Here is a 23,707-nt window from a genome sequence, read left to right on the forward strand (position 1 = left end):
ACAAAATTACTATATACTACTATGGTATATATATTAATAATAGTTATCGTTTATTATTTACTATATACTAGGCTACTAGGTACTGTTAAGGTGAATTTACATACATTATCTCATTTATTCTTCACACTAAGCTTATCAAGTAGTTATCACTAAAGTTTCACAGAGGTTAAGAAACTTGCTCAGTATCATCTGATGGAAATAAACACCTTGAATGCTCATTATCAGTTCCAAATATGAAGAAAATAATTATTCTCACAATAACTCAAACACGATGCTCACATCCATATTGGTGTACTTCATTTCATATTATCATAAGCTATCAAGTAGACTTGGCCAAAGACAAGGTTGAAATCAATTTACATTTACCTAGTTAAGTCAATACTTGGTGGACTTACAAATTTTATTTTATTAGCATTCACAATAAAATCAAATATAATGCTAGCTGACTGTTGAGTCACTGTTTACAGCCATGATTGTAGGGAGGGAGGTAGCAAAGTTTAAGGCAGCAGGTTTAGCTTTAAGGCAGCAACTTCAGCTCCCTTAAAATGATCAATAAACATGTACAATCACAGGATATCTGGCCCTACAGATGTTAGTGATCAATCGCCTATATGTTAGGGCATTGAACCCTGAGCAGTTCACAAACATACATAAAATTTAGCAATGACTTTATATCTTGCATCAGCTTCGAAAAGTTTCATACAATTATGGATTTTAAAGCAGCACAGTTCCTTAAAATTGCCAATGTTTCCTACAGAACTAGTGCATTCCTAAAAACACACGTATTTTTACAAATTTTTACTGCTGGCTTTAACTAAAAAATTGAAGACATTTTCCTTTGGAAAATATTTAAATCTTAGGAAATAAAGCTTCTTAAGAACGCCTATCTAAGGGGCAAAAAATTTTTTTCAGTTCGTGCAACCTGCTGACTTTTTTTAAAAGGGTGAATTTCTTTGGCATGAAAGGAAAACATAGGAGACATACAAATCTTTGCAGTTATAAATGAACAAATGAGGGTACACGCATCCTGGAACACAGATCTCGCTAAATAAGAATATGTTTACTAAAAAAACAAACAAAAAAAAAACCCAAAAAAAAAACAAAAAAGAAAACCTCAGTCAAGGGGGCCAGAAAAGGCTGTTTTTAAGAAATTTCAAATAGATTCACTGTGTAACAAATTCAGTCACAAATGTCTTTATACAATTTCTTTAAACGCCATGTCCTTTCTCTAGCATATGGTAAATTATTTTATTTACAAAAACATACATACAGATTCTCAGGAAATTGAGGTATTAAAAAATTGAGATATATTCATACAGCAAAGAGGTAGTCATAAAAATCCATCATCAACTAAAAATGAGCTTATTTCTTAGCATTATAAAAACCTTACATTTTTAACCCCTGCATTGTTTACATTTTTTTAAGTAGTAGAAGGTAGATTTCGGCACTTTGGTGATCTTTATTATTCCTAGGTCTTTTTCACATGAAGATTAAACACTGATTCCTATCAGTAGAATGTGGGCCTTGAGCTCTTTCCCCAGCAGTGTTAACAGGCTATACCAAGCCTGGCACTCCCTTTTGCCAGGTGTTTCCCATCTCCACGCCTGCTCTTTTGATGAATTATACTTACTAGATGTCCAGCTAGAATCAAGATTGACACACCGTGGCCAGAGAACACAGGAAAATTAATCTGGTTCTCTCAGAAACAAAAACACTTGCCCTTGTATCAACATACATAATCTTCTAGAATTTAGAAAAAAAAGAAAGTGTAAACATGATACACCTCCATGTTTCAGTTTGACCACTCATAAAACGAGAAATGACCAATCTCATTTACAGGTAAAATTATTTCAAATTCATTTAAAATGTGAAGTTATTAGGCTTAATGATGTAAAATATTTTAATGCTAAAAAGATATGTCTCATCAGAAACCAATTTTTGGCACTTGAATCTCGGCACCTCTGCAACCCAGAGAACTACCAAATAATAAAAACTGAAAGGGTTGCTTTTCTCAGAATGGCTAATTCACGACAGGAGCAGGTAGAGGGGTGGTGACAAATACTGTTTTAATGAAATAGGTGTCGACATAAGTACTGTAGGTATACTCTTTTGTATATTGTTCAAAGGCAATTTTTAATCATGATCCTATTTCATTCTTCAATAAATTAGATAGTAGTCTTAAAAAAATCCTTTTCAAAAGCTGCTTTCCTCAGTTATTGCTGTCTAAATATTATCTAAAGCTATGCTATCCAGTGCAGGAGCCACTAACCACATGTGGCTGTGTAAATTTCAATTAATTAAAATTAAAAATTCAGTTCTTCAATCATACTAGCCTTTCTTCAGGGGTTCAGTAGCTACGTGCCTAGTGGCTACCATATTGGAGAGCACAAATAACATTTCTATCAAAAAAAAGTGCTATGGGACAGCTCTGAATCTGAAGAAAGTGCATTGTGCTATCTGCTTATGAAATTTTTCAAACTCATTTTTAAAAAGTTGCTTATAAGTATCACTATATCTCTAGGCTACAGGTTATTATTGATCTCTGTTCATAGGTGTGAAAGAACGGTATCAACTTTCTGGTCCTTATTAAGACAATTTATGAAGTATTTAGAATTAAATATAGGGCCCAAGTAAAACATGAACTCAGATATTTTCACTACATGACTATAAAAGAACAAAGTGAAGATTTGACAGGCATGATGAAAGTAATTTAGCAGTCCCAATTAAAACAGATCTCTTCTTCCACTAATATCCATAAATCTTGAAATATGAAAGAATACATAACTGCCATTTAAAGCTTCTCACAAGAATGGGACAAAAAGCCCTTTAGATATTGCTCTATTTTCCTTTGGTCTTAGCAAGGGGAAGACAAAACAAAACAAAACAAAACATTACTTAAGTATAAACAAAAAAGAGTAAATTAAAATAAAAACTGTCTTACAAATAAATTGCTATGGGACAAGGACAGAAAAACAAGTTTTGGTTTAATGCATGAGAAAATGCTCTCATTTGTATTGATAGCTGATATATGAGCTAATAACTCTGAATACTTTTAGTAAAATCAAGTTCATGTTATTTTCAAATCTGTCAGAACACAAGGTGAGAGAGATAACAATTGTGTATCACTTCTTCCAAATAACTCTTAGATGCAAGGCAGGAAGTGGGGAACAAAATAGATTGCCTATTTTTTCTTTTTTCTTCTTAGTAGGTGAAAGTAGAACAACTTGAACATAAAATGCACACAGCTGTATCTAAAAGAAAAATGCAAACACAACTTAACCATACTTTATTTGACTGCATCTTATTTAGACAGCTTGCACATTTCAAATCCCATTAAAACTCTCTCTCCAAAAGGATATGGGACAATAGAAGAAAATTATGCAGCAATATCCAGTCATCAAACAGCAGTCCAATATTTTGAGATACACATGATATTTTATAGATACTCAACTCATATCTGACGTCAATATAATTTATGGTTATATTTTTACAAACCTGAAAGCCCTATAACAATATAGCACTCATTTTAGTGATGTCATGGTGCACTGAAAAGTAACTCTGATGCACTACCAATTTGCTTTTATCTATGCTCCTGGAAAGTGATGAACTTCATGATTTTTAGACACCGTAATAAATATACACATCCAGTCTTATACATGTCAGCCAATGCCATAACACAGGGCAAGGTAAAGTTAAAACATGTGACAAACAAACTTCTTTACATAGATTTGTCAAGCAAATGGGGAGGGTACTTTGGGGAAGAGGCAGAAAATATTAAAACCAATTTTTTAATAGTAATTTTTTTTTTATTTTATTTTGCTGGCTTCAGCTTCAAAACTACTGTCTGGTTTATGATCTGTGGACTTCTCTAGTTTCATCCTAATGTAAGGGAAATTATAATCAGCCCACACATTAAAATGGTAGTATACCCGTTAGCTTCTTCAATACTAACATATATAGCTTCATGGTAGCATGTATAAAAATGTTCAGCAGTAGCAACTGCCAAACCAGTGTCAGTGGATAGTACAGTCAGTCTTAAAGAGGCAGCACCCCATTAAAAGAAAGTTGCACCAATTTTGCTCAGTTTTAGCCAAGTGAACTCGCTCTATCAATTTTAAATGGAGCTGTTTTAAGATTATATAAGAAAAATGAAAGCCCAATATCAAAAATTAAGTTAATGTTTGATGCTACTTCAACTGAAATGGAGACTTAATTTTGGTGCTGGGTTACCATGCTAGAGGATAAAATTTTAGTCCACTTAAGTAAACAATTTCTGCACACCCAATTAACGACATAAGGTAGACACAGATATTCAACAAACACCAGCTAAACAATATGACAACCATTTGACTTTTCAGTCACACAGTTAAGTTCATGTTTAATAAAACACCCAGTCAATTCAGCAAAATTTGGTCAATTCTGGGTGAAAAGGTCAGTAGTGATGGTTTCATTGACAATCTGCCAAAAAATTAATGGCTGAGCTAAAAATCTAGCATGTATTTACTTTAGAACTGTCCTCATTAGTGAGTCAAGCAAATGTACGTTCATCAACAATCATTACCTATGAACCAGCAAGTCAAATATAAAGTGGTGAGATAAAATTTGATAATGAAAGTACTGAACTATTTTATTAGTTCAATTCCCTCCATATTAAAAATAACAGAAGCATCATTATGACTGGTATTCCTCTAAGTGCTAGAGTCCAAATGAAGTTTGACCAAAAACGTACTCAAAATGGTCACCTGGAAAGCTGAGTATTGTGTGGTCTTCATATTTTTAATGTAACCAGTATTCTGCCCATTAAACTTTCAAGGCAATATAAAATGGAAAGAAAATGTTTTCTTTAAAAATAAGGAACTATAAATGATCCCATCAACAGGAAGATTTTATTTTCACCAAATTTATGTATCTTTATTTTAAAAATACTTGTCACCATGTTCACTTTCAAGACACTACACTGAGCAAGGAGCAGCTTTCCCTTAAAAAAAAACAAAAAACAAAAAAAAAACATAACAAAAAGGCAACAAACTTTCCTGAAAGGGGGCTTTTACCAACTGTTAATGGAGGTAGGGTTTTTAAAAATACAGTAATTATAGCCATAAAATAAAATTCAAACCAAATCCTAGAGCAGAAGTAAAGCATATCCAAATTAATGAAAAAACAATACATTCCTACAAAACATTTTTCACAGAGAATGAATCTTTTCTTTAATGGGTACCTAGGTTTTCCAGTCAAATAAATTATCCATCACAGGTTTCCTGACTCAATTGAAAGCAATCAACTTTAAAATTAACTACATTGCACAGATTGGCCAAAACACAATGTAACTAATGAACATGGTGATGGCTATTAAGAAAACCTACAGAACTCATTCCAAGAAGAATTTTCCATTTCTCCCTTTTGTTTTCCTGGGAACTAATAAGCAAAGCTCCCCCAAGAATTTGCACAAATAAGTGAAAAGAAAATAAAATCAGTTTAAAACAGATACAGTGCACCTTGGAATTTATTTTCAAGACCAAGAACCAAAAGCGAAGCATTTTAAGAAATGGAAGCAATGTGAATCCAAACCAAGTGGGAAAAAAGTTCCAACTACTTTGTAAAAGCTGTTCCTCACAGCTTAGCAATAATTTTGATTAAATAGAATCATACCAATTTACATTAATTTTTCTATTCTTTTCCAAAAATTCCCTCACTCTCAAAAAAAAGTGCATCTAAAACCCAGCAATTCCCGGCTTCATCAACTTTTCTCATCCCTTTTGAGTCATTTCTCAAAGATTTTCCAAGTAGATTCAACTTCTTACTGTAAGAAAAGAAGGGACTTCTACAGTAAACCACTCTGTCACTCACCTGGAAAAAGTATCCAAATTATAAAAATCTGAAATAATTACCAAATTTAGAATTTAAATAAAAACAAAAGTTTGCTTGCAAAGGCCTTAAAGAAAAGGAAAAGGTAGCATGCATTCAAAAACTATAGAGATGAAGACAAATATACTTATCTACACAGGCACTGGCAGACGCAATTTAATTGTTATCTTTACTCATTGTTAAGACACACCCAACCCTACATAACATTGTTTTTCATTCACTAATCACTGAGGTACCAATATTCAAGAATGGAAATTTAATATTGAAAAAATAAAACCTAAAATTGAAGCTTTTCCCCCACCCCCTCAGAAAACTATGGCAGGTTTCGTGTGAAATGTTAGTATACTCAGAGATTTTTACAATCTACATTGGCTTTTTTAAGGAACAAAAATCATGTTCCACTTCCTGGTTCTGTGATAAAATTATCACTGTGTAAATAACAATGTCAGCAGACTTTGCAAATGAACAAACAAATCTTGGCTATCAACTGGCACATCTTGTTGGTACCAAAAGAACTCTTTAAGTTTAAAACAATCTCTTTTAATTCAGAACAAATGCGCCATGCCAAAGTGCAACAAATATTGTGCGACACTCAAATGAGACACTGACAGATAAGAGCTGCATGGAAATCACTAAATCCACCTGCAAAGCAATTCTGTACAAATTGCATTGCATGCAAAGGTCGATTCTGCATCGTTGGAAAGTTGTTCCTTGATGTCAGTTTCTCAACGCAGCCACAATTTAAGTCGCAGTGCATCAACTCCATTTAAATAGTATCTGAACAGCCTCTTATCTCGAACAAAACCAAGATTTTCATAAAGTTTCAAAGCAGACTTATTCGTTATTTCTGTTTCCAAAACAACCTGCAAAAAAAGAGAGAGAAAACTAAGTTATAATTTTATATTTGGAACTAATTTATAATTTCATAATTGGACAAATCACTTATAAACAATAAGATCAAATATTTAAGAAAAAGAAACTACATTTAATTGTTTTAAAGTTGATGGTGAAAACAGTAAATATTAATGATGTACAGGAAGAACCCAGAAAAACAGTCATCAGAATTATAAAAGTCATTCTCTCTCAGGGCAAGGGGGGTGGGAACACTGGGGACATTTTCTTTTCTATTGATTTTTGTGAAATGTTTGGAATTTTTAGCAATGAGAATATATGTTTTATAGTAAAACAAAGATGAATTCGTTCCCTGTATAGTATGACAAAAAAATGAAGAAAAAAATCAACAATCAAAGATTTAAGAAAATAAACCAGTACTTGAAACTATTCAGATTGACCTCCAACTCCTATATCTTCATTAATATGTCATCCTTTATCCTGGCGACAACTACCATATTTGTCTACAGTCAAGACCAGAGTCTGAAAACTATCGTCCGTAGACCAAATATGCCTACTGCCTGCTTTTGTAAATAAAGTTTTATTGAAACACAGCCATGCCCATTGGTCTGCATGATGTTTATTGCTGCTTTCTCAATACAACAGCAGACCTGAGCAGTCGCACCAGAGACCTGTGGGCTGCAAAGCCTAAAATATTTACTATCAGGCTCTTTGTAGAGAAAGTTTGCCAAACCTAGATCAAAGGTACCAAAACTTTAGTGTACCTGGAGGGCTTATTAAAATAGATTGCTGCACCTCCCCTCCAGAGTTTCTGAGTAGGTTTGGGGTGGTGCCCAAGAATCTGCATTTTTTAAAAACTGCCAGGTGATGTTGATTGCTGCTGGTAAGGAGACGACATTCTGAGAACTAAATTCTGAGAATGTCTAGACACTATGGATATCGACACTTAACAGAGGTATTAACTTCTATCTGGGTCTTTTAAAATATTACTGAACCAGTGGCCCTGACAATGAAGAACTGATACTTTTGACTATTATGTGATGTTCTTCTACTTTACTTCTACCTTCCCCTACCAAAATATCCTCTATCCCATCCTCCCAACTTTTACATACATAGCTCTATTTGCCTTTCTATTGATTCTCTACCTACCTCACTGAGAATCAACACAGTGAGTCACAGTTACTGTCGGGATGTTATAACCCCGAGGTGTTTGGAGTGGGAAAAAAGGGCAAAGTATAATTAAACAAAGGCCCAAGTAAAGCCTACGAGTCTCTTCCTGTTCTATCGCAAGCTATAAAAAAAATCTGACAAGAATTCAAGCAACAGATCTAAATAATAGAGAAAAGACTGTACTTCAACTCATCGGATCCAAAAAACTCATGATCAACTCCTCTACAATTCCGCACATCAGTAACAAGATCTCCATCCCATCAATGCCTCAAACCTAAAACCTAAGAGTCATCTCTGTACTTCTTTCCTCTCCACCCCCCTACATACATCCAAGCGTTGAGTATTTCAATTTTCTCTCTTAAATCTCTCTTAAACTGATCCTCTTCTTTCTATCCCCATTGACAATATTCTAGTCTAAGCTGCTATCAACTTTTATTATAAATACAAGAACCTCCTAACCCAAAGGTCTCCCACTCTAAGTACAGTGATGCTCATTAATTCCCTGCTTACAACCATTTATTGACTATCTTTTGTCCTCAAGAAAACGTCCACAATCTAACAGTAATCTAAAGAGACCTAAAAGGTCCATCAAGATATGGCCTCTACCTACCTTGCTAACTGTGCTTTAGGTCTCCCCCCCTTACTCACCACGATCAACACTAAACTTTCAGTTTCTGGAACCCACCATTATCTTTCCCACCTTAGACCTTTCACATAAGCTGTTTTCTCTGTCTGGAAGAACACTCTTCCCATCCTCCTCTTCTTGCTTTTGGCCTTAGCATGTCACTTCCAGACTGGGTAGAGTATCTCTTTCCCTTCATACTACCCCACAGCACTCGGCACTGCTCCTTGTTCAACTGTACTTTCATTCAATGTTTGATGAGTATGACATCTTCCCCAGCTGGTGAGCCCAACAAGGACAGGGATCATGGGTATCTTGTTCACAGCCATTTCCTCTGCACCTAACACACTGCTTGACAGATAGAAGGCTCTTAAACATTTGTTAATTATATATGCCCTTAGTACCTTTCATTATATTACATACATTACCTAAATACGAAACAAACGAAAGTACTGCCAGGCTTTTAAATGACCAGAGTACTTAAACAGAAAGTATCATCTTATGGCAATTACCTATGCAAACAACTCATGAGAGCAAATCACACACTAATCCAAACTTTAAAAAGATCTAAAAACAAGTAATTAATAGTTCAAGATCAAGGGAAAATGTTCCTATAAAAGTTATACAGCAAGCAAACTGGTTCAAGATGAAAATAAAAAGTCAACAATTTCTCTCTGCTCTTAAAAAAATGGAATTTAATGTTCAGTAATGTATGCCATCCTCCAGTTTGGAACATCCCAGTCTGGTCAATGCAATTTACCAGTTTGGAACTATTCTCTTGAGTAATTCTTAGAATTCTGTTTTATGCCAGCACCTAATTACAGCTAAAATGTTAAATCAAAACAATTAATATGAGAAGCAATAAAGCTGCAACAACTCAAAACTTAGAACTGATTTCACAGAAATAAAAAGGAGAGCGACAGTGTAAAAAAAATAACTAATACTTTTTGAAGGCTTACTAAGTGCTACGTAAAGCATTTCACATGCATTATCTCATATTACATGCATTTGTCATAATGTTATTTTCACAAGAACCCTATGAAACAGATATATCTCTAACTTACAAGTGAATGAAACTCAAGGCCACCAGTAGAACAAGAATAGACCAGACTCCAAATGTGAACTAGAGCTTAATAGTATCCACTCTTCTGTACCTGTGATTGCATCCCAAAGTAAAACAAAGCAGTGAATGGGAGATCTAACATAATGAAGGGGATCCAAGTCCATATTCATTAATATCTAGCAATCTAAAATATTCAGAACACAGCTGAGGCTAACTATAGCTACATAAATATACACTTGACGTGTAAGTTAAGAGTTGAATTCAGGTTTGTTGGCATCCTAACAGATTAATAAAATAAAGCCCAATTTACAGAAAAACATTACACAAAGGGCTAACACTTTGGTTAAAATGAAAAGATTCTCTCAGCACACTCACATTCTCTAATCAAAGAGATCATGTATTATTTGACACAACAGAAAATGCCACAAAAAAGTAACTACTTTTTAACATTTAATTATGAAATTCTTATAAACATACTAAAAGAGAATCTGGGTTTATACTGGAAACTCTCTATAAAATTATTCTTTTAGTCCACATCATGGGAATATTATATAGGAAGCCAAAGCATAATAAGGTTATTTTAATCCTAAAGAAACTTGGCCAAGTTGAATTCTACTTAACAGAAAATAAGGGTTACGGTGAAGTTCTACAGATTCCCTCAGGAACAAACTATTGTCAGGATAAGCCAAACCATTACAGTTTAGAAAGTCTTTTTTTAATATTACAGGCTAGGAGCTCCTGGAGGGACGGCAAGCACTATTTTATTGTCTAGCACCTCACAGGCCTTACATCGACAATGATGACTGAAAAATTTTACTGCTCTTCATAACATCCCTTTAAGATCAGAATCACCATCACACTGCACAAAGAGACAGATTTTAAAAAGTTAAATGACTTTCCTACAGTCATACAACTACATCGACAGAAGATGGATCTAGAACCCAGGCTTATCATATCCAGTTCTTTAACTAGGCCAAACTACTCAACCAAAAATCCTTACAGTTTAAATAATTCCATTTTACTCTGTTCTTTACCTAGCAGCCACTGTCTCACAGCCAAACTATATGTTTCCAAGGAAACTAAAAATGTTAAACATATAATTATTAAACACAAAAAGCTTAAAAGTCATCTTGTACATTACCAAAAAAATGTATGTTATTTTGTTAACATGTAACAGGTTTATTATTGGTTATTTAAATAAATTTGGCCACTGTTGATGGGAATATAAATTGCTACAGACATTATGGAAAACAGTGTGACGGTTCCTCAAAATTAAAAATAGAACTATCATATGATCCAGCAATCACACTTCTGGGTATACAACCAAAGGAAGTAAAATCAGGACCTCAAAGAGGTCCCCATGTTCATTACAGCATTATCACAATAGCCAAGATAAGGAAACAACCTAAATGTCCATCAACAAATGGATGGATAAAGTGGTGCGCGTGCGTGCGCGCGCGCGTGCGCACACGCACACACACACACACACACACTCTCTAGAATATTTTTTGGCCTTAAGAACAGAAATACTGTCAGTGTGACAACATGGGTGAACCTGGAGGGCATTACCCTAAGTGAAATGCATCAAACAGAGAAAAACAAATACTGCGTGATCTCACTTATATGCAGAAACTAAAATAGTCAAACTTAATAGAAGCAGAGTGTCGAATGGTGGCTCCAAGGGGCTGGGGACAGACAAAAATAGGAAGATTCTGGTCAACTAAAAATGTTTTAAGGTCACATACTGCACACTTAAACTCCATTAAGAAATTCTGATTCCAGTATATTTTCATCATTTATGAGTTACTTCTGAGTATTAATATCATAGTAACCATACCATAAATCTAAAAAAAAATTTGAAATTTAAATTTCCAGAGATGAAGATTTTAGGGACATCTACAGCTTAAAAAGTAAAGTACAGTTCATCATGCTGCTCCATTCATTCTAATTTATTTCCAAAAAAAGTACATAAAAGTAAATGGCCACCATGTGGGTTCATTATTTTAGGTACACAAGAAAACTCATTCATGTTATTGGTATATATTTTTCTTACTATTTCCCCTAATGTAAAACCCAAGCTCAAGAAGTTTCTCCTAGTAGCCACTAAATGTTTGGCATCCACACCACAAAGAGGAGTAACCAAATTCAAGCCAGATTAGCAATATAGGTAATGCATTTCTTATTCATGAAGTAATGAATCTACCTGTTTCTTTTTTTGATGCTATAACTTTTTAGTCAGATCCAAATATATAGAAAATGGAAAAGATCTTTAGCTACGCTGTTTAAACATGTCTAATTCTGATATAAAAAGTTAGGAAAGTCGTAGTAAGGCAAAATGAAAAGATCTGTTAGACCAGAAGAATAATACCATTGTTATTTGGGCAAAAGCAAGATCTACATTTCAACTCTGTGAAATGTACAGATCTACATTTCAACTAACCTCGGTTTAATTCACTCTGAATTTATCTTAAAATGACAAGTGGCAACCAAAAGCAATATAAACATGACTCAAGGTCATAAGTAAATTCTGCAAACGGAACAGAAAGTAAAAATTGACTGGATGTGCACAGTAAAGCTTCACAGAGATTTCCAAATGAATCTCTCTTAATAGGCTCATAGATTCAAAAATCTCTCTCTGTAAGATTAAAAAAACAGCAGCACGACCTAAGTAGTAGAAAATGTAATTTTAAACCCTTCCCAAATGTCTTTCTGATAATTTGTCAAAATTTCTTAACACTTTAAAAGAAAGGAAGGTTGGCCTAACTTAATGAAATAAAAATCACATGTCAGTTATTTTATAATTTGGTCATTGTATTCTTGGAGAATCATAATTTCAAAGTTTTCCTCAGAACAATGAATTATATACAAAACTATTTTTATATATAATTGCTTTTATCAAAAGGTACTTTAATAACTTGGTTAACCCTGCAGATATATATTTTTTTCAGATATATTTTTTTTATGTACACACACGCAAAAAAAAAAAAGATTGCTGTTCCTAGAAGCTTAGAGAGAAAGACAAGTTAAAAACTAATTACGTTGGGAGATGGGGACTGACATATATACACTAATATGTATAAAATAGATAACTAATAAGAACCTGCTGTATAAAAAAATAAAACTAAAATAAAGAAAAGAACTAAAAAACAATTTTTTTAACGAAAAAAAAATAATTAGACAAATCAAAATTCAGAAGTCCACTCCCCACCCCGCAAAAAAAGAGGCATAGATAAGATACTGGAAGCACAAAACTGATCATTCAACCAATATTTATGAACCATGTACTCTCTCACAAATGCTATGCTAAGTACTAAGAATATAGCAGTAAACAAGAAAAGGTATCTCTGCTCTCAGTGGCTAAGGCACAGTCTCTGAACAAGTAAATTTAAGCATAGTAAGTATTACAGAAAGGGAGGTCAAGAAAACCACAGAAGGTGCAATTGATTCTGTCCAGAGGATCAAGGAAAACTTAAAAGGAGTTGTTGATATCTGAATTGGGTCTTAAAGACTGAGAAGCATTTTAATAAGCAGAGGAAGACCAAGAAGCTACTGGGTCTAGCAAATACAAAGTAGTTACACTGGAGTGGAGGGGAAAGAAACCAAACCAAACAGGATGAGATGGTAATATAAGGAAGTAGAACCAACAAACACTACCATCAAAAATTAGAAGGGTAAAGAGGATAGAAGAGTTTGTTGCTTATACGGTTTAAAACTCGATGAAAGGGAAAGTGAAAGCCTAATAAAGAGTAAGCAAGAGTTCTGTCCCTTTCTACAGCAAATCCTTTATCTGAACAATATGGGGCACAGATAACCAATTTTTTTAAACCATGGAAGACTTCCCTAATCCAGAGGCAGAGATATTCAAACTGCAAAAACCATCCACTTAAAACCATACAACAGAAATAAGTTCATGGAACTATACCCATTTCAGTCTAAGATTGAGTAAAACTCATTGCTTGAAAAGAAAAATGAATCAGAATTTTAGGCCCACAATGAATAGTTCTACCATAAAATGTATCACTAATTTAGGCCTTAACCTTAAGACTATAACAATATAACCAAAATCTCATCATTCCTCAGAACTTTCAAAGAAAAACCAATACTATTTAAACATTTGATCAGTTAAGGTAAAGCATACTACCTGTCTCATAGGCAGTAACTAGGATAACTCAGAAAAGGCTTTCATAAGGGACATAATACTCCCTCCTTATAACATCCCTGTTCACTAGGAACCACACTACTCAGTAGAGGATCAAAACATGGTCTTATCATCCCAAAGATTTCTCCGAACTGTTAAGCAGCTTTTGTGAAGCCTGACTTCTATTCTTGATGAGCTGTCTAAGCCAATACAGCCATGGTCCATATTGGACTTACACTCACGAAAAAATGTGTATTCAATTTTATACTCAAATTTTAGTTACCAATGATGTAGATAATCAGGCCCACTGTACCTTTTACTTTTTGAAACTAAAAGCTGTGAATATGAGATCCTTTGCCACGTGTGACTTTTCTTATTTGGGGTAAAAAAATTAAATATCCGTAAATCCCAGGATGTCTTCCCTGTGCCCAATATGTCTGTAGGCCTTCTCATACAACCACCATTTAGTGTGATCTGTCAAACTACGAAGTATGAATGTGGACAAGGAGCGTGAGAGTACTCTGCAGGACACCTGTATTGACATGGAATCCTGTTCATGAGTCACTGTTAAGTAGAAAAAGCAGTTACAGCAGAATAATAACTGTGATTTCATTTGTATAAAAAAGTATGTGTAAACATTTGCATTCACATGTGCTTAGAAAATGGGAGGATGCAAACTGCAAGATTAATAGTAGCTATAAGTGGAAAGAAAGATGAAGAGTTGAAAATCGTGAAGATGGTAAAAGAAAGGACTTTGCACCCCAAATACACACACACAAATAATGATGGTTAGTGACTGTGAATAAATTTTGTACCAAAAAAAACCCACTTAAAAAAAAAAAGAAAGTAACCAAAAGAAGTTCCTTATTGAAATCAGTCTAAGAAAAAAATTACCGAACTTCAAGTATTTTGAGAACTCTCTAAGGCACATTTGCCCTCCAATAATAAAGACAAGTGTTAGTAGTAACGCTCATAAAATTACTAGCACGACTCTGGTCCTTCTTAGTCACCACTGTTATATTAAAGATATCTATACTTCCCTAGTTTATACTTATTCCCTTCCACATTACATAATAGTAAATCTTAACATTCCCAACCATCACTATTACTTATTGAGCACCTACCATATGTAAAGCACAGTGCTGCAGGATACAAAGAAACCACCTGCCTTCAGGCCTTACAAACAAGTTGTAGAGAGAAGATGCTTTTATGCTAATTTACAGATAGCTCTACATTTAAAAAGTGGTTGTCTTTCCCCCCTCCAGCCTTATTATTTAATGCTGAGAGATTTTTTCAAATGTGAAATGTTCTTCATATGGGCTCACAGTTGGCCCACAGGAAAAAAAAAAAAAGTATTATTTAGAGAGAAACCAAGGCCAATACACAAGTAAATTACAGTAAGGTTTATAATAAGAGCTACCTTAAATGATTTAACTGATAACAAATCAGAGCTCTGAATACCAATTATTTACTAAAAATATCTAAAATTTTACCTTTACATTCTGACACAAATTTTAGCTCCCATTATCATCTTAAAATTTGTTCTAGGTCAAAATTCATGTGATTTTAAATGGAATATAATTTTCAGCACAAGTTACATTTGTATAATAATAGCTTGCAATGAAATCTGCAGTACAATTTATTATGGGCTATTTATAAAAATACCCAGTAGAATACAGCCCAGGATAAAACGTCTTAAACATTTAGGAAGACTTACCTCATCACAGTCTCCTTCAACCATAGCATATATAGCTTTCTTAACCAAGTTAGTACCTAGAATACAGAGCTGAGTATTAATGAAGTAAAAAATGTAATTAGTTTCTTAAAGATACCTAAATTATAATATTCATAAGCAGCAAAGAAATGTCAAGTGCTGGGTTCTACCCTGAATGCGATACACAGATTATCTCAAATTAAGTGGGAAAAAAAATTTAGACTTAAAACTGAGAGACCAATAGGACCTATGCATAGCAATACAAGTTTCCTCTTGAAAGACCTATCTCCTGATATGTATCCTTTTCTCAGGTGTAAATGCTATTTAATTCCAAGAAAAAAGGTAAGATACAGCCAGAGCAACCCAGGAACTTCTTCAGCTGGTAAGAACTCACTCCATGACCTTTGAGCCAATCTTGCCAAAGATCACACCAGAATTGCTGTGACCCAGAGTGGGCCCAAGACACTGTGTTAGTTTCCACAAACCTTATAGTAAGCCTGGGCACACCAAATGATGTCAGTGGTGTGTCTGTATCCTAGTTTAGGGTCAGATATACTTAGCACATTAAAGGGAAAACAAATGCTAAATCTGATCTTGAGAAAAGAAATCCAAATTTTCTCTCTCAATTTTCAAACCATGAACACAAGCAAGCACACGTTACATGGGCCATACAAAATATGTCTGAGGGCCAGGATGCAACCTTCAAGGCACTGGTTTCTGCCCTCTGAAGTAGCCAGACAATTTGCCTATCATTTGCCATGAGTCCTTACCAGCTCTTTTTAATACATCAAAGACTCAAACTTGGCTTGTATAACAAGCCCAATTCATTAAACATCTTAGTGGCAAACTGTAACACTATAAGAAAAGTTGGCTGAACCTAATGTATTAAGTAAACCTATTCATAATGACTTCTCATGATGTCTCAGACTGTGTGAACCAGTCTTAAACTGGACATACACTCATAGTTTAAAAAAGAAAAACTACAAGTGACAAAACTGCTAGTAATTAAATACTGGTACAGGCATCAAACTCTTTTTTCATGAACACTTACTTAGCTTCAGTACCTCTCAGAATTTGCCATGCTCAGACAAGTGCTTGTCTACCTGATCCTCCATCTTGAACAAAGAGCCAGTAGGTCTTAGACACTATGACAGCAGTTCTTAACAGGCTTACATCATAGCCACCTGGGGAAATTTCAGCCCTACTTCTAACAGGACAAATAAGATTCTCAAGGGGAGGGGCCTAAGCATTTGTTTTTAAGCCACCCAGATGATTCTAATGACCATTATAAACCAAGAGTATAAGATTAACTGCAAATGCCAGGAAAGGTAGCCCAGAAAAGAGATGAGTTTGGGAATAGTAGTAAGAAACAATTCTCCTTTCTCCTGGTCCTCGCCGAATTGCTAATATAATGTTTGATGACTAGTACTAAATAATGGTAACAATTTCTCCATAATTTTGCTTTGATTGAGGACCATTTAACCCAAGTACAGACAGCTGCTTGAGTGCTGTGATCAAGCATGCTAATAATGCTATTAAAAACTGCAGAACTTAGTATAATGCAAAGCAGTTTGGATGTGATCAAAACAATGTCTGGAGATGAAAACTGATCACCTTCTAACTGTTAGAAAGATAATCTCTCAAATAATTAGACAGTAATAAAGGACACAATTCATTTTAAAAACATTTTGAAATAAAAGCAATCAATTTTCTTCCCTCAGCTTCATGCTCATTTCTACATACTATTTACATTTAAGTCTTCTGCTTCAAAAAAAAATGAAAAGAACTTAGGCATTTTTTTGTGACATAATATTTTTCTTACCAATGCCATTTCTCCTGTATTTGGAATCCACCGCTAACATGGCTATATAACCTCTGCGGAACATCTTTTTGTGCATATCCAACTTGCAAACGATGGCACCTACACACTCCTCCCCTACCATGGCCTTAAAAATAAACAAACAGTTACAAAGAATACATTGCCATCAGGTATTGCACAATTACCCATGGAAACAGCAGCCAACCACTGGTCAGTGTTTTTGCGGGAGGAAGAAATAATGAGAATTCTAGCAAGAGAGCAGTCACAGAAGCGTCAGAAATCTAAATCCCAGAACTCCTTCAAATGTTCTAGTTTTAAAATCTTTCAACATTCTTTAGGACATGAATTTCTTAGGCTCATTATTAAAGCCTAGGGGAAAAAAAAAAAGCAAATTTCCACATTGTAAACATTCAAGTACTTTATGAGGTGCTTATAATTAGGTACAATAAAGAGGTACTTGTTTAAGATCTGGGAAATGGGAAATGTGAAAGTAATTTTTTAAAGAAAGTCTTTTCATTAGATATCACAAAATATTACGAAACTTATCAACAGAGTACTATAAATTTATATTTAATTATAATAAAGTTTTAGTGAAAGACAGATATAAGACATAATATTTATACCTGAATAATAGTTAGATTTTGACCAGGGGAAAAAAACCTAAAAGAAAAAGGATTATTTTTAAGGTATTCCTTAGATCCTACCCAAGGGGTTTTTGTTATTGAAGGACTACAAAAACTAGATATACGATGGTCTCATTTTTAGGACTCTCCTGACAGTGTGAGTCATTGCCATAAAGCTCACAGAATATCTAGAACTCAAAATCAAAGCTTCATATTAAAGCAAAAGCTGTAATTTTTAGAGCTTTCTATTTTAATAAAAATGTACAGCCTTCCAGACAAAGATTACTTATTAAATAAAAGCTAACCAGCCTCCACTTTCATTAAAATTTCCAGTATCACCATTGAAAATATGTTTTTCAAAAATTCCATCACCAACAAAAAGTTCTAGTAAATATTGTATTCTGGTAAATATAAACAGGGCAATAGTTCCAATTGTTTAATAATGTGTCAGACAGAAATACTTGTTCGCTGTAAAGAGCCCTCATAAAAAAAATATGAAAGCTTCAAATCAACTCTTAATAAAATTAACTTTTCAGAAACGATTTCAACAACAAAAACCAGGAATGGGTTAAAAAAATCAATAAGCAAAGCCCAATTTACACTTAATACCTCTCTTATCTTGAATCTGTTGTGACTTTTTTTAGTTCATCTTTCTGTAAATTGATTAAAAAGCCTTTTTTTCAACTGTGGAGAAATCTTTAGGCAAGATAATTCTAATCCATTTCACGCAAGCCTAAACTAGGTCAGGAGGGCTATTAATTTTATTTATTTATTTTAATTGAAGTATAGTTGATTTACTTTGAAGGGATATTAAATTCAACAATCCACACTAATTCATTTCTGTTTAATCAACACAATCCAAAATTATTTGGGGTCAATAAACCTCTAAAATTGTTATTTCCATTTTCATTCATGATAAATCAATCTGGTTCTTTCAAAATTCTTTTGAAAAGTAAAATTTCTTTCTGTATTAAGTCCTGAAACATATACAAAAGTTGCCTGGTTGAACAGCATTTTCTGATTTGAACATAACTTATTTCAAATAGATGTGTGTGGTTGTGTGTGTGTGTGCATACATCAGAGATGCGAGGTACATTAAAAAATTTTTGACCTGACCTCATAAGCTAGGAGAAATGGAAATCTATACAAATCTATGATACAAAATTATAGGACACCTACACTTCACAGTTAATAAACCATCCAAAAGGGGGAAAAATTAAAACCACTAGACACAATATAACTGGACAATACTTTCAAACTGGATAGGCATTTCAAACAAATCTTTGTCCTCAGACCAAGAAAGTAATAAGCAAACAAAGTATTATATTAGTTCACTCTTAGACTAGATTGATTTCTTACTAATCAAGAATCTATAGGAACAAAAATCAAGTTGTACACATCATTTAAAAATAAAAGCCCAATATATGATTCACTGTTATTAGTAAGATGTTTAGTGAGGAAGGCCAATTCTGTATTTTTTCCTGATAAATTGCTGATGAATATACACTTACAAGAATCCCTGAACTGCATGTTAAGGTTTTACAAATAAAAGCTTCTGCACATACATTTGGAACTCATGCTATTAAAGTGTGTTCTTTTTTTCAAGGATAGGAACTGAAAAATTCCAGGCAAGATTAAAATTGAACTCTACAAGGCCAAATGCTTGTCAATCTATAAAACTTGAAAAATATAAGTTGTGTGAAATACGGATTCCCAAATTCCAGAATATCACAAATAGGAAAACAGAGGAATCTGGAAATTTAAATTTAGAACAAATAAGAGAAGTACTATAGTATATCACTGGTAATAAGTTTAAGAAGTTCAAAAAGGCACCAACAACTGAAAATACCATGACCTCAAAAGAGACAGAGATAAATTAGTTAAGTACAGAGAAAATGACAGTGCCTGCCATTTGTACAGTACCATACTTTCACATCTGTTACAGTTATTAGGAAGAATCATTGGAAACTGTCACTTTTGTTAGTCAAATATGGTCAAGTATTGACGATTTTCTAAGGTTCAACAGCATATATTCCATTTGATCCACTGCAGGTTACTCATGGAAACCAGGAACATTTCGGAGATTTCTAGTCTCTTAAGATCGATATCTGCAAGGACAACTATTCCTTGGTGAAGCATAACTTGGTGACACAAGGATCTTGGCTGAATGACTCAAGGGTATGTCATTTTTCAGCTTCTTAGTTGCTTCCATAATGACAGGCCAGGAGACCTGGGTTCTAGCTTTACATCTCCAGACACTAAATATCTGGAGATGTGAACATTTTAAGTCGCTCTGGTCTTTAATTTTTTTTCATTAAAAAAAAAAAATGAAGCTGAACTAGATTATCTCTAGGATCCTTTATAGTTCTAAAATAGTATGAATTGAAATAAACATACACTTATATTTGTTTTAAATTAGTTCTCATGAGAAATTCAGATTTTTTAAACGTCAATATAAAGGCCCCAGTTCCAAATGGCCTCTGATTGTTTAACTATTGTTTTATGTTCAATACCTCCAGATCCATACTTGCATTAGTAAACTTTACAGGTCAACCACTTGCGTATTATCACAATTTCTAGATATTCAGAGTTTAATGTTAAACAAACTGGCTATTAAGGGTTAAAGTTCAAATTAGCTGTTGAATTTGGAGAAGTCTATGTAAAATCAAACTAAAGTTTACTAATATTCAGTTTACCAGAGTTTAAAATGGCAGACAAGTTGAAAGAGGTCTAGGTAATACCAGAACTCAAAAGTTGACTAATCATCACACATACACAACTATTTTCTGGAATTAACAGAAATACATACACTATTTCAATTTAAAGTGTAACTAAATTGTACGCTTTTGTGAATTAACTTACAATTAAATCAATCCACAATCTTCAGAATTTATAATAGCATTTGACATGACATTTATAATAATGCTATGAAAACCATCTTCCCATATTCATTTGACACAGACGTGTCTTAGAACTTCTATTTTGATGCAGCGATTAGAATCCTGTAAGAGCAGTTTTGTAGAATATAAAATAAGTCCCAGTTTAAACAAACATACTAAACTGAAGTTTAGCAAAGTGAACGCAGAAAATAGCACAGCTACCATTATCAACAATACTGAGGTTATATTTTCAGATCACCACCAAGCTATAGAATCAAAAAGACAGATTTCTAAAGTATTGTCAAAGCATCTTACAGGGAATTAGTAAATGCAATTAAGTCAATTCTAAAACAATAAATAACGGTAGTGGCTTTTCCCTTCACATATCATAAAGCGCTCCTTAAAAGCATGTTGTCTTTCTTCAATAAAATTCAATGGAAACAACATGCTTGTGAGGACATGATACAAAGCACATACCTGTCATCAATATTTAAGTGAAAGGTTTCATTGACTGAAATTGGTCAATATTATTGGGAAACTATTGGTACTACCAGTACTACGTAAGTCAAAAAAAAAAAAAAAATTATTCAGCTTGTTTGGTTAAGCCAAGTCTTTTTTACTCATAAATTAAGGAAAAAATTTCTGTCAACTATATTACACACAAGCCAGCAATAGTACTAGAACTTAAGCATATCTATGACCAGCTTCTTTAAAAAAAAGAAAAAAAAATTAGATTAGTAACAATTTCACACTTAGTTTCCTACACTCCCAAAAAGGGTATTTTGTTCAAGTTTCAGGAGTCTTTCAGCCACCAGAAGTGTTAGTAGCGCCTCCTGCAACCGTGCACCAGAAAGCAAGCTGGCTACAACTGCTAACTGCCCTGCTGAAGTAAAAGGAAACAATCTCCATAATTATGGAATATGCTTCTAAGATTTAATTCTCCAGTGTGGCCACAGCAAGTTTACTGACAATCATGTTCACCAAAACATGTTTACGCATACACTCTTCCCTGATTATGGCTGTAATTGAGAGATTAATAAGGTCTGTATCCGAACAGAACCCTGTTCAAATTAAATGACTGCAAAGTGCTTTGAGGATGAGGGAGGATAATTAAAGACGGTTAAACATGATTATAAGCTAATGTAAACAGGATACAAGACCCCCAACATGCATCACACAGGCTTATTGCATTTACATCAGTATCAAGTTAACCCGGATCATGAAGCCTTACCTTCAAAACAGTTTCATTAAATAATGAGGAGTGCATACACGCACTTTACATCACGTAACGTACTATGAAATGCAGGATACATCCACTGCCAATCCAGCCCTCACACTCCCTGCCCCGCACGGCCTCGATCTCTCTGCTGGGTTCACCCTTTTTTCATTCCACCCACTTACCAAGAAGCACAGCTGTGGCCAGTTGTGGATAAAATATCTATAGGTATAAATGGAGTAGGGTTCAGACAGATCTTTGGTGATCAGTCTCATGATATCGGGCATTTGCAGCTCGGATTCATATCGGACATAACGTATAGTCCGATCCTCCCCAGGCTCAACCTCCCGGCCTGAAGGGCTTCTCAAACTGCAGCCGGCGGTCAGGGATGAAGACAGCAGCCGCACCTGCTCGTCTTCCTCCTCCCCCTGCTCCGTGCCCTCCGCCAGTCCATTGCGGGCCGCCGCGGGATCGCTCGCCGCCGCTGCCTCTGCGGGGCTGGGGAGCGCAGTTCTTGCATTATTGGGGAGGCAGGGAGGGGGGCTCTCGCCCGAGTGTACCCCGGCTCCTTTTGTGGCAGTCGCTCTGGGGCCCCCGGCGGGAGTGGCCGTGACCGTGGCCGCCTCGGCCGCGCTCAAAACCTTGCTCTTGAGCGAGGCGGCCGTCCGGAGGTGCCGCAGTTCGGGGTTGATCAATCCGTTGAGCTGCAGCTGCTCCTGCGGCGGCTGGGGGCAGCGGAGGCACGGATGCCCCTTGGCCGCCGCCGTCGCCTCGCCGCCCGCCGGGCTCCCGCCGCCACCGCCGCCGCCGCCGCCGGCTTCGTGCTCCTCGTCGTCCTCCTCGTCCTCGCTGCAGCAGGCGAGGGCGGCCCCCGCCGGGAAGGGGCAGCGGGGCTCGGCCGCCGCCGAGGCCGGAGGTGCTGGTGGTGGGAGGAGGCTGCTAGGCCCAGGCGGTACCTCCGCCATCCTAGAGGAGACACAGACCGAGAGGGGAAGCCATGAGACCCGGCCGACGAGCGCGGAGCAGAGGGGGCGGGGGGCGGGGGTCGCCGAGGGTGTGGGGGGGAAACAAAGGCAGAAACCGTCCCTCACAGAGCTGGCGCCCCAATTCGGCGGGCCCCCCCCAACTCTTCAGCGCCGCCCAGCTGCTCAGCCGGCCACCGTCCCCGTCCGCCCGCGCCCATCCGCCAGTCCTGTCACCCGCGGCCCCTCCCCGTCCCCACCGCAGGCTCACCCCGCACAGGTCACCGCCGCCACTGCCGCCACTCCTCTTCCTCCTCGGCCGCCGCCGCCTCCCGCACCGCCGCGGCTACCTCCACCGCCGCCAAGGCTCACCCTCAGCCGCCGTCGCCGTAAAGCGCCTCGGCTGTTACCCCGGGTAAAGTTTCCTGGGCCTGGCTTTACGACACTTCCCTGCCTGCCGGCTGCCGGGGCCGAGGGAAAGGGGCGTGGAGGGAGGTGACCTGTGGAGGGGCGGGGACGAAGGTGGCTCCTACGGGCCCCGGGGAAAACCGCGTGCTAATGGGTGGGGCTGTAGGGCGGGGAAGTTGTAGAGGGCTTTGGAGTCGCCAGCTCCCAACCCACTGTCCTCGGCCTTGGGGCTCAACCCGCGGATCTTGCAGCGCGAGGCCCGGGAAGGATGGGCGGGACAGGCGCTCCCACGGAGCTGCCGCGAAGCCCGCCCGCTCCGGGCCTGCTGCCCCGGCCTTGGACAAGTCTCCTAAAAATGCTTTTCCTCAGCTGTACA

At 36.3% G+C, this 23,707-nt stretch overlaps 1 protein-coding gene across 3 annotated transcripts; it reads right to left on the reverse strand.

The window, feature by feature from the left end:
* Window positions 1-3,252: 3,252 nt before the first annotated feature.
* NAA30 (N-alpha-acetyltransferase 30, NatC catalytic subunit) lies at window positions 3,253-23,352 on the reverse strand. 3 transcript variants are annotated; one of them, XM_082386663.1, is made up of 5 exons: window positions 23,195-23,349; window positions 22,147-22,927; window positions 17,247-17,370; window positions 15,428-15,483; window positions 3,253-6,728 (listed from the first exon to the last, which is right to left on the reverse strand). In XM_082386663.1, exons 2-5 carry the CDS (start codon window positions 22,924-22,926, stop codon window positions 6,591-6,593), a joined length of 1,098 nt encoding a protein of 365 aa, XP_082242789.1. In that variant the 5' UTR covers window position 22,927; window positions 23,195-23,349; the 3' UTR covers window positions 3,253-6,590. The 3 variants fall into 3 exon arrangements, with proteins under 3 accessions (XP_082242789.1, XP_082242790.1, XP_082242791.1); XM_082386665.1 differs by having other exon boundaries at window positions 6,636-6,728; window positions 15,428-15,496; window positions 23,195-23,352; XM_082386664.1 differs by lacking the exon at window positions 15,428-15,483 and having other exon boundaries at window positions 23,195-23,352.
* Window positions 23,353-23,707: the final 355 nt, after the last annotated feature.

Source organism: Balaenoptera borealis, assembly GCF_965194805.1.
Source record: "Balaenoptera borealis genome assembly, chromosome: 3".
NCBI lineage: Eukaryota > Metazoa > Chordata > Mammalia > Artiodactyla > Balaenopteridae > Balaenoptera > Balaenoptera borealis.